Source organism: Aegilops tauschii, chromosome 3, assembly GCF_002575655.3.
Source record: "Aegilops tauschii subsp. strangulata cultivar AL8/78 chromosome 3, Aet v6.0, whole genome shotgun sequence".
Classification (NCBI taxonomy): Eukaryota; Viridiplantae; Streptophyta; class Magnoliopsida; order Poales; family Poaceae; genus Aegilops; species Aegilops tauschii.
In genome coordinates this window covers 174402986-174415141 of record NC_053037.3, presented here as the reverse complement: position 1 = coordinate 174415141, position 12156 = coordinate 174402986, and the positions used below count along the sequence as shown (strand labels likewise).

Below are 12156 nucleotides of genomic sequence, written 5' to 3'. Positions count from 1 at the left end.
GAGGCTATAAGAGATCATGCATATAAGAGATCAAAGAAACTCAAATAACTTTCATGGATATAAAAAGATATAACTGATCATAAACTCGAAGTTCATCAGATCCCAACAAACACACCGCAAAAAGAGTTACATCATATGGATCTCCAAGAGACCATTGTATTGAGAATTCAGCGAGAGAGAGAAAGCCATCTAGCTACGAACCCGAAGGTCTACAAAAAACTACTCACGCATCATCGAAGAGGCACCAATGGAAGTGGTGAACCCCTCCGTGATGGTGTCTAGATTGGATCTGGTGGTTCTGGACTCTGCGGCGGCTGGATGAATATTTCGTCGATGCTTTTAGGGTTCTGGGATTTTTGGGGTATTTATAGAGCAACGAGGCGGTCCGGGGACACCCGAGGTGCGCACAACCCAGGTGCAACCAGGGCCCATTTCCTTCCTTCTGGCCCATAAAAAATCATCGTGGACTTTCATGGCATTTGGACTCCGTTTGATATTGATTTCCTGTGATGTAAAAAACATGGAAAAAACATCAACTGGCACTTGGCACTATGTCGATAGGTTAGTCCCAAAAGTTGATATAAAATGACTATAAAATGATTATAAAACATCCAAGATTGATAATAAAAACAGCATGGAACAATAAAAAATTATAGGTACATTGGAGACGTATCAGGGCACATCACTAGTTAAAGTCTTGACCTCTTCAAACCCACTTTTATCAATTTTCTCAACAAGACTTTCACCCTTTGAATTATAGGGACGCCTTCTAGCCAAAGTTGACTCTTCTCCAGTCCCTTTATCATCAATCTTAATTTTACTAAACAAGGAATCAATAGAAGAAACACCAATCATTTTAATCTCTTTATCATTTTTATCTTCTAACGAGATTGGTTTGGCGGCCATTTGATTTACTAGGGTAGCTTGTGCATCGGATATTTTTCCTAGCAAACTTTCAGCAAAAGCATACTTACAATGGAGATTGCAAACTTCTCTACTAATATCATCAAGTTGTTTTGTTATAGCATCTAGCACAACGGAGTGCTCCTTAAGTTCTTCGGTAAAATACTTATTATGCTCAAATTGTGTAGTCATATATTCCTTAGTACTTTTCTCAATTTCAAGCAAAATGTTGGGGTAAGGAACATCATAATATTTTCTTTGAGGCATCATGACTATGCAGACAAGAACGCACACATAAATAGATCCGGCAAGAAAACGGCGAAGGAAAAAGAGGGCGAATAAAACGGCAAATTTTGTGAAGTGGGGGAGAGGAAAACGAGAGGCAAATGGCAAATAATGTAAATTGCAAGGAGATGAGATTTGTGATTAGGAACCTGGTAGATGTTGATGATGTCTCCCCGGCAACGGCGCCAGAAATTGGCGAGTTGTCGGGAGACTATCTTGACTTGATCCTCCCCGGCAACGGCTCCAGAAATTCTTTTTGATGTGTGCTAGAACTACGTCGGTATTTCCCCAAAGAGGAAGGGATGATGCAGCACAGCGACGGTAGGTATTTCCCTCAGTGATGAGACCAAGTTATCAAACCAGTAGGAGAACCAAGCAACACTACGTAAACAGCACCTGCACACGAATAACAAATACTCGCAACCCGACGTGTTAAAGGGGTTGTCAATCCCTTTCGGGTAACGGCGCCAGAAATTGGCAAACAGACGTGAGAGAGTTGTAATAATTTGATAGATCGAACACAAAATAAAATAAAGTGCAGCAAGGTATTTTTGTATTTTTCGTTTAATAGATCTAAAAATAAAAGCAAAGGAAAATAGATCGCAAAGGCAAATATAATAAAGAATAGACCCGGGGCCGTAGATTTCACTAGTGGCTTCTCTCGAGAAAATAGCATACGGTGGGTGAACAAATTAATGTTGGGCAATTGATAGAACTTCAAATAATCATGACGATATCCAGGCAATGATCATTATATAGGCATCATGTCCAAGATTAGTAGACCGACTCCTGCCTACATCTACTACTATTACTACACACATCGACTGCTATCCAGCATGCATCTAGTGTATTAAGTTCATGGAGAAACAGAGTAATGCAATAGGAACGATGACATGATGTAGACAAGATCTATTTATGTAGAAATAGACCCCATCTTGTTATCCTTACTAGCAACGATACATACGTGTCGTTTCCCTTTCTGTCACTGGGATCAAGCACCGTAAGATCGAACCCATTACAAAGTACCTCTTCCCATTGCAAAATAAATAGATCAAGTTGGCCAAACAAAACCCAAATATCGGAGAACAAATACGAGGCTATAAGCAATCATCCATATAAGAGATCAAAGAAGACTCAAATAACTTTCATGGGTAAAAAGATAGATCTGATCATAAACTCGAAGTTCATCGAATCCCAACAAACACACCGCAAAAAGAGTTACATCATATGAATCTCCAAGAGACCATTGTATTGAGAATCAAATGAGAGAGAGGAAGCCATCTAGCTACTAACTACGGACATGTAGGTCTACAAAGAACTACTCACGCATCATCGGAGAGGCACCAATGGACATGATCCACCCTTCTGAGATGGTGTCTAGATTAGATCTATGGTTTCTGGAACTTGCGGTGGCTGGAATAGATTTTCGTCGACTCCCCTAGGGTTTCTGGAATATTGGGGTATTTATAAAGCAAAGAGGCGGTTCAGGGGGCACCCGAGGTGGGCACAACCCACTTGGGCGCGCCTGGGTCTCCAGGCGCGCCCTGGTGGGTTGTGCTCCCCTCGGAGCACCCCCCCCCCCCCCAGGTGCTTCTCCGGCCCACTGGATGTCTTCTGGTCCACAAAAAATCCACAAAAAGTTTCGTTGTGTTTGGACTCCGTTTGATATTGATTTGCTGCGATGTAAAAAACATGCAGAAAACAGCAACTGGCACTTGGCACTATGTCAATAGGTTAGTACCAAAAAAGATATAAAGTGACTATAAAATGATTGTAAAACATCCAAGAATGATAATATAACAGCATGGAACAATCAAAAATTATAGATACGTTGGAGACATATCAGCCACCGCCGCCATTTTTCTCGTCATTGCACTGTCCAGCAAGACTGCGAAAGCCCAACCCCTCCCCTTTTGCAGCCCCCGTTTCGTCATCGCCCGGAGCTGTCCACCCCCGACCGCCTGATTTCAGCACATCTGGCGATCGTATTTGGAGTGGATCCGACCAGATTTGAGCTCACCCTGGCTGCCAGAGGCCATGCCGTGCCATGGACTAGCCGGGTACCGGACCGCAAAGCTCTGGCAATGCCCCTAGGCCGCATGCAGGTACTGACTCCGCCTCTAGCCACTCAGATCGACCCTGTCGCCGGTTTGCTGACAAATACACCAACGTCCGTCGTCCGGTCTCGGTGCTGGCCCGAAGGCTCGTCGGTGCACCGTTGCCGCTCATAAAGTGCGACAATTGTCCACTAAAGGTCTTGCACCGCGTGTCTACAACGCCGGAACATCCGGGATGGGTGTTTGTCAAGTGCGCAAACGATGGGGTATGCGCTAGTTTAGCTTCGGTTGTGCTTTCGGACTCAGCTTGTTTTGCTTACACTCGAATATTTACTGTGTAGGATGGATGCAACTTTTGGTATTGGGAAGAAGAATACATTGATCTATTGATAGAACGTTTAATAGATGTTCCTGCACTTGTTGCTAGAATATAGGCTAGAGATGAGACTAGATGCGAAGAAGCAACATCTACTTCTTTAGACTCAAAGAAGAAAGAAGCACGCAGGATCGAGACTCCGCAGATCAACAATGAATGCATCGAGAAGGCACTAACCCAACTTACGGAACAATTATGGAAGTTGGATATCTTCTAAAATGTTTTCTTGTGGTTCTTTTTTAGATGAACAGGGAGGAACCTCCCCGGTTCCATTAGCAAATGAAACCAACTCGAACGGTCTTACATCAGCTCATAAAAGAGCAGTTCGGCAAAGTAAAAGGAACACAACACACACATCAACTCGTTTTGCAGCTAAAAGGAGACAACCCAGTTGAGACGGGAACACCCTACAACACACTCGATCGAAAGACAGACAGAGCAAGCTATCCGCACATGAGCTCCAGGACGCCTTCCTTGTCTTCAGTGGGGGAGCTGTTGTTGCTTGAGGAGACCAGCATGCCGCGAGGGTGGAGATGGGGCTTGATAGCGCCGAAGTCTCTGTGCCCCTCCTCTTGGTAGGCGAGGTGGGTGAGGCGTCGGCATCAGTGATCTTGAGCTTGCTCCATTTGTCTAGGCGCGCAGTCAGACACACGAGATCGTTAGAGGACGCCGAATGCATCTTGTCAGGTGCCCAGCAAAGGCCTCCAGCCTTATCCCACTCTGCTCCGGGGAAAGAACAGACCAGGCTTTGATCATCTTCAAAACCAGCCTCAGCACCTGTTTAATCGGAATCCAGATATTGTTGTCAAAAATAAAGGAATTTCTAGTTTTCCAGAGCCCCCACAGGACTGCTACATTGATAGTGTTCATAGCAGAGTTTTTGTTGTTCGAAACCTAGTATCTAGTTACAGATTCAAAGGAAGATCCTACATCTACTCTGAAGTGGTCCTTAACATAAGCCCAGACTTGCTTAGCTACCACAGACCCAAAGAAGAGATGTGAGATAGATTCTAGGTCAGTGCAAAAGACACAGTCAAGTGGCTTAATGATATGCCTTTTCCTAAGATTATCCCTAGTCATGAGCTTGTTGTTAGCAAGCAGCCAAAGAAAAACATGGATTTTAGGGGGGACCCTGAGTTTCCACACACTAGGAATGAACACAGGTTGGATCCCCCTAAAATTGATGACATGGTACAATGAGCTAGATGAGTATTGGCCCTTGTTTTCCAACGGCCAGATCAGAGAGTCAATTTCATCAGAAAGTAAAATACTTTTCGCAACCTCTTCAAGTTGATACCATTGTTCCATGAGCTTGCTATCAAAGTTCCTTCTAAATGACAGTTTGAACTGGTGACCATCCCAGACCGCACTAATGCTTTTGGTATTCTCATTGCAAATTGAGTAGATAAGCCAGAACTGGACTGCTAGAGGGGAGGTTCCAAACCAGGTGTCCTCCCAAAACCTAATTCTACACCCATTACCCACTTTCCATCAATAACCAAATTTTAAAGCTTGGAAGGTGGACTTCACCCCCTTCCAGAACCTGGAGGTTCTAGGTGACACCCCTGCTGCAAAGATGTTGGGCTTGCCAGCCAGGTACTTATGATCAATGATCTCTTCCCAAGGTTTTCCTTCCCCCTCATAATATCTTTTAACCCAGGAGCCTAAAAGACACAAGTTGATGTCTTGCAAGTTAGGGATGCCTAAGCCTCCAAATTCTTTTTTCATACAGACTAGTCTCCAGTTAGCTAGGTGCAGCTTTCTATGGCCTTCAAAATCATTCCATAGACAGTTGGCCATATGGGAGTTAATCAGTTCTACAACCCATTTTGGAAATTTGAAAAAGGAGAGTAAGTATACAGGAATGCTGGCCAGACAGGCCTGGATGAGGACAAGTCTCCCCTTATAGGAGAGAAGCTTACCTCTCCACCCTACAATTCTCTTTAGGATTTTACCTAAGAGTGGTTGGATGTCTTCTTTCCTAAGTTTATCATGGTGGAGAGGGATTCCCAGGTATTTGATTGGGAAAGAGCCACCACTGCAATCTAAAATGTCTAGAAATTCTTGGAAGTCAGAGCCCTCTATGTTGATAGGGATGAGTTCACTTTTGCTATAATTGATCCTCATACCAAAGACTTGTTCAAAGCAAGTAAGGACCTTTTTAAGGTTGTCAGCTTGTGGGGCATCCTTTTTCAAGAAAAGGATAGTGTCATCTGCATATTGCAAGCAGATGATCCCACCAGGGCAAACCTCAGGACAAAGCCCAGAGATCAGACCCTGATCTGCTGCTTTGGCAAGCATTTTGGTAAGAACATCAACTACTAAGTTAAAAAGAAGAGGAGACATGGGATCTCCTTGCCTGAGACCTTTCCCAACTAAGAAGTTACTCTCTACATTATTTAGTTTGACCCCCACAGAGACATCATGAGTGAGTTGGTGCATCCACTGCAACCACTTACTCCCAAAACCTCTTTCCCTAAGGAGGTTAGCCAAAAAGTCAAGATCAACTTTATCAAAAGCTTTCTCATAATCAAGCTTCAAGACAAGCCCTTGATTTTTGCCAGAGTGCACTGAACGTACCACTTCATGTGCAGTGACCACACTTTCTAGAATATATCTACCCTTTAAGAAGGCAGACTGGTTGCTAGCAATCAGTTTTTGCAGGATTTTAGTTAATCTATTGGTAAGAACTTTAGAGAAAATTTTGAAACTACAGTTAATTTTCTTGTGGTTCTTGTTTTCTTTGGTCTTACTATTCTAGTTAAAATTTGTTGATGTGCTCCAATGTATAAAAATCAATGATGAAAATAATAAGATATGTGTTGCAAAAAATTGTATGCAGACGAGATGCGGCCATGCGTTGGGCGCATGTTCGTCGCATCCACAAATCCAACGAATGGACGTCCGTTTAAGATCGTGCGTTGGAGTTGACCTGAGTGCGCGTTTTGAACGGATTGAGGCGGCAGAGTCCGACTTTGAGCTGTGACACTCGGTATGCCAAGGCTTCAAACGAGTGAGCGTAGCCAGTAGCAGCGCGCCACTAACAAAAGCCACGATAGCTAGACTTGGGCGACACGATAGGAGGACCAACGTGGCTGCCGGCCCCACTGCCACCGCACCGGCGCCCCGAGGGAGCGAATCAGTGGATCCGACGGCTTGACCGGGAGGGAGGACGCCCGCGTTAAGGAAGCGAGTTTATTGGTTTAAAACCGCGTCCGCACAGAGTGGGCGCACGCCACAGGCCCGCTTCTTGGCAGCTTCCTCGCGCAGTCCCTCCCTCCTCATCCTCTCACCCCACGTCTCACCTCACGCGCCTCGCATCCCATTCCCTTTTCCAGCCCCCCTCGCTGCGTCTGCGTCTGCGTCTGCGTCTGCTGGCAAGAGACACAGCACCACGCCGCGGCCGCCCCACCCACCCGCCAGCCAGCCAGCCCTCACAAAGACTTGACCTGTTCCTGCGACCGCCTCGGCCTCTTCGCCTCCACCGCCTCTTCCGCGATCCCCTTCCGCCCGCCGTCTTCCGTCCGCAGCCCCAGCACCGGCTTCCCCCTGCTGGTTACCGCTCTCCTCTCCGGTCGATCGGTCGGGGGTACGTCCCGGCGCCGTCGCGGCTTCTGCTCTCCGCACCACAGGTGAGGGAACTCCTTCCTCGGCGACCGCTTCCCGATCCATTCCGTTTCGCGTGAGAAGAGGCGCCTTCCTCGGTGCCGGCGCTTTTGCCGCGGTTGCCGGCAGAGCTCTCGTTCGTTTAGGGCTCGAGGTTTTGGTGCTCCTGGATTTACGCCTTTGCGGGAAGGGGAGGAGAGTTTTTTTTTTTTTTTGGCCGGAGCTCCTCTCCTCGAGTCCCGATTTTGGCGCATGCGGAGCTCGATTCGGGGCCCCTTCCCGGGAAACCTCGGCCCGTTGGCTCGATCGACCACATAGCGGGGATTCGAGTTGCGCCATGGTGCGTGGGGAGCTGGGGCTCATTGCCGTCTCGTTGCAGCACTAATGGATCCCCTTCTGGTCGTGTGGAGTAAGGGGAGAGAGGGGGTACTGTAAGATTACTATAAGTGGTTCTAATTACTCTGCACAGTTTCAAAATCACCGTGCTAATCGTATTTGTGTTCTGTTATTCTTGCGCAGATCATATACTATGGAAACTCTACGTGACATGGCTCTGCCACCAGGATTTGGATTCCATCCCAAGGACACTGAACTCGTTGCTCACTATCTGAAAAAGAAAATACTCGGTCAGAAAATTGAATATGACATTATACCTGAGGTGGATATATACAAGCATGAACCATGGGATTTACCTGGTAAGTTGAAGATGCTTCTATATGGTTGCCTGTCATTATTTTGGTTCATAGTAAAATACAGTATGGAGGAGAAAAAGGTTTATTTCCTGCTTCCATATTTGTACTTTGTTCTTTTCCACAAATTGAGCCTTCTTGTGTCACATAATATAATTATCGGGTAATGATATCATAACTAGACATTTGGTAGGAGTAACTAAAGAACGTGGCATATACCCTTGTTTAACCAGTGATGATAGGGCATGTACAATGGTGCTATCTTAGCAGTGCCACTTAGTATAAATGTTGAGGCGGAGGAGAGAGAAATCATAAGAAAAGGCTTGTCTTCTCTTATTTAAGAAATGATCTCTTAGAACAACATGTCTCACCACGTTCTTAGGAATAACTAGTTATTGAAGATAAGGCTAAGAGATAACCCATTGTAGACATGCTTTTATTGTCATTTCTAAATTACATGCAGGACATAAGATAAGACTGTCTTATCAACCACTGTGCATGCCCTTAGTAGTACAGTTGACCGCTAATGGTGTATTTTCTTTGTCAGTACTCATCCTTCGGCATTATAGAGGATTTACTTTCTGTTTTTAGTATCCGATGCGTTCTAGATTTTATCTGCCGTGTTCTTCAAATCCTCATCGTACCTAATCCTCTGATGATACTTCATGTTACAGCAAAGTGCAATGTTCCAACCCAGGATAACAAGTGGCATTTCTTTGCTGCTCGAGACAGAAAGTATCCTAATGGTGCTCGGTCAAATAGGGCAACGGTTGCTGGGTATTGGAAGTCTACTGGAAAAGACCGGGCTATTAAGGTGGATAAGCGGACCATAGGAACAAAGAAAACTTTAGTTTTTCATGAAGGTCGGCCTCCCACTGGAAAACGTACTGAGTGGATTATGCATGAATACTACATAGATGAGAACGAATGTCAAGCCTGCCCTGATATGAAGGTATTGTACCAACAATTGAGGTTTCAAAATATTAGTATATTAACAAACAGCATGAGAGAGCTACATACGTTTCCTTGCATCTTTTACATATTATGTTACATTACTTGATGTGCATTTCACATGTTAGATGCCTTAAAAAAAGGCACAAACTTGAAATCTAGTGTGCTAATGTTGTTTCTTTCTTCTTCAGGATGCCTTTGTTCTATGTAAAGTTACTAAAAGAATTGACTGGACATCAGAGAATGGTAACGAGGTGGGCAATAATAACCCTCAGCCACAACAAGCAAATGTTGCTGCTATTTTAGCTGTCAGTGTTGAACAACCAGATACTGCTGCATCATCAATTATTGGTGATGAACTTCCAAGTGATGCTGCTACCGTAGATATCCCTGCTCACACAACTCCAGATGGGAATGATGACCTTAAAGAATGGCTGGAAGAACTGCTTGATACGTCCTTTGATCCTTCTGCTAACACTGCAGTGGATTCTGTTTCTGCTCAACTGTCTCCGGATGAACAAAATGCTGAATCATCGGTATGTTATCGCTCACAGCAGTGCTTAGTATTTAAACAATTCAACCAATAGTTCCCTTGTAAGGAAAAATGCTCATGCATAGGCAAGAAATTATTAGGTAGATTTTGCAAGCCAAGAAGCTTCTTCATAATAATTTTGATCTCTGCATGTGCTAGTTGCTTGGTGGTAGTTGATAGAGCTAACTAGGTATGCATAAATCACTCACGCCAGAAAATACTGGTAGAACTTTGCCGATATGTGGATACCACAGACAACAGTGCACTACAAATGAGTTTATTTATGCACACAAAAACAAAATCTAAATTGCAGTGCTATTAATTATTTTCAAGAAACTCTGAATTGTCCAATGCAATCTTAAATAAAGTTGAAACTAGCCAGAGTTATTAGTTATTACAACTTGTTCTGAACCTGGTGTTAGCAGCTTGTCAATTCCTTAAACTAGCTTAATTGCTAGTGCTACTCCTTTGTCCTGTCTCTTTGTTGCTGAATTTGTGTGTACCTCAGGATTATGGGCTCATGTAACAGTAATACTCCTCTTAAAATATTAATTTTAAGTTATGAGCATATCATAGTGCAAATTATGAGCAATCTTCTCCTTTCTGCTGGGCATGGTACTATATTTTTTAGTTCCTGCATGCTTACTCATTGCATTTATTTTCCCTGCTGAATTACAGAACATTGGTGCTATGGCTCCGAAAGTGGAACTGGACTATGCCAGCCCTAACCAGACTGTGGTAGACGATACAGACTTCCTGTTGCCAGATGATATTCACTCCATGTTGTATCCTGGTAGTGATGACTTCACTTCATGGCAGCAAACATACTTTACGGCGGCGGATCCCTTCAGTCTGTCAAACAACTTCATGGATGAATTTCAGATGAAAGAGCTACAGTTACCTCTGGAAAATAATGGGCCTAATCTGTATGAACCTGCTGATACTGGAATTGTAGTGCGAACACGTCATGGGGGAACATCTGCAGCTAGCGTTCCACCATACAAGGCTCGACTTCAGCAAAGTCTTGGCAGGATGGTTACGAGCAGCTCTGAATCCATCAACCAGACTATCAAGTTCGTTGACAACAACGGTCATCTTGATCTCATGACTAATGTGAAACACCAGAAGAAACATGTGCGTGATATTGCTTCTGCCAGGCAGTCTGATGCAGAGAAGTGTGGAAGTCACAACAACCAAGGATTTCTCAGGGGCGTCCAAAGGGCATTTAGAGGCTGTTCAGCAACAGGACTCAATATACTCGTTGCTCTTTGCATGGTTGGAGTTGCTGCAGCAATACTGCACCATGGACGTCACCGTGGTGGGATCAGTTTGTAGTAGAGGGGGATCAGAAGCGTGCCTAGTTTTAGCTGTACAAATCTGTAGCATCTACGCACTGTGATCTTGACAGTAGGCACTGTGATTGAAGTGGATGAGCGATCGAGCATGTGGCCTTCTGGAGGTACTTGTCGTTACACGTAATGTGTGCTCTGGTGCAGGACATTGATTCCCTTATATCTGGTTTCTGCATGGTGTTTGTACATATGAAGCCCTTGCTTTTTGATCAGTCTGGCTAGTAATATGGTGATGGATGAGTGCCAAACAGAAAAGAACAAAAACATAGGGAATAATAGCTGTGATAAGTTCTCTCGTTACTGCATGCTAGATTTGTAACTCTGAACCATAGTTAACAGCTTGTAGTAGGGTCATCTTTTTCATTCGAGTTGAACCAAGGATACTTATGTAAAGTAGCGAGTAATAATCATCATCTCACTATGGATTACAGCATTATTGGATTACAGTATTGCTGTCATTTGAAGCGATGACCTGTTTGCTTGAGTACTACTGTCATTTGAAGCGATGGCCTGTTTGCTTGCTGACATTGGCCGCCTCGCCGGTCACGCTTTGACGCATGACAGCTAAAACAACGAAAATTCGCAGGGCACGCACCAGCACATCTGTCTATTGATTTGCACGGTGATTTGGGCACTTGTTTTGACGGAAATTGCTTGGAAAAGAGAAAAATTCTCAACCCTGTCAATATGACACAATATACGTACGTTTATCTTGTACTAATACTTCGTCCAACCGTTCTCGTACATCCCTATTCCTGTGTTAGGTTTCATCTTCTCATCTTGTTTAATTCCCTCTTTACTCTTAAACCGTTCTTCTTTTCAATCCTCCGTCCTGTTCAAATCCTTCTTTCTTAAACCGATTCTCTTTTCATTCATGTCTCATCCATTGATATTGTTTACCTTCTTACTCCGTACACCTGTTCCGGTGTCACCTTTCCCAACTCTTTTTCGCGTCATCTGACTTCTTCCTTTTTTTTGAAACAAGGCAAAAGGTTTGCCATTTGCATTGAATAAGAAGAAGGTTTAAGAGTCTTGGCCAAAAGACCAGGTTACAAGCATCACTCTCGCGGCATTATATTACACGAATATTTCGCCCCGGCAAGGCACCACAGCGAAGTTTTCGCTTTGACGCAAGTCACAAGCACCCCGACCGGAATTGCCGTGCTGTGGAACACACGTGCATTTTGCTCGTTCCAGATTTCCCAAGAGAGAAGCATAAGGGAAAGAAGCGCCCTTCGAGATTGTGACCTCCGGGAAGCTATGTTGCGCCACCACTCCTTGACGGAAACCATGCCTCCCCAATCCGTAGGATGGACATCATGTAAATCAAGCCATGTTTTGATCATTCCCCAAACTCTAACCGTGTAACGACATTGGAAGAGAAGGTGAGCTGCTGATTCTGGCG

At 44.4% G+C, this 12156-nt stretch overlaps 1 protein-coding gene across 1 annotated transcript; it reads left to right on the top strand.

The window, feature by feature from the left end:
* The first annotated feature begins 6838 nt into the window (after window positions 1–6838).
* On the top strand, window positions 6839–11235 carry LOC109776968 (NAC domain-containing protein 74). Its single transcript, XM_020335626.4, has 5 exons — window positions 6839–7253; window positions 7747–7922; window positions 8591–8868; window positions 9059–9403; window positions 10078–11235. The coding sequence occupies exons 2-5, from the start codon at window positions 7757–7759 to the stop codon at window positions 10732–10734; spliced, it is 1446 nt and encodes a 481-aa protein (XP_020191215.1). The 5' UTR covers window positions 6839–7253; window positions 7747–7756; the 3' UTR covers window positions 10735–11235.
* The last annotated feature ends 921 nt before the right edge of the window (window positions 11236–12156 follow it).

What these genes read in the sequence shown, in the direction of transcription:
- LOC109776968 (XM_020335626.4), top strand. Translation starts at nt 7,757, where the DNA reads ATGGAAACTCTACGTGACATGGCTCTGCCACCAGGATTTGGATTCCAT. An exon ending in TGAACCATGGGATTTACCTG is followed by an intron (nt 7,923 to 8,590) that starts GTAAGTTGAAGA and finishes TTCATGTTACAG; the next exon opens with CAAAGTGCAATGTTCCAACC. An exon ending in AACAAAATGCTGAATCATCG is followed by an intron (nt 9,404 to 10,077) that starts GTATGTTATCGC and finishes GCTGAATTACAG; the next exon opens with AACATTGGTGCTATGGCTCC.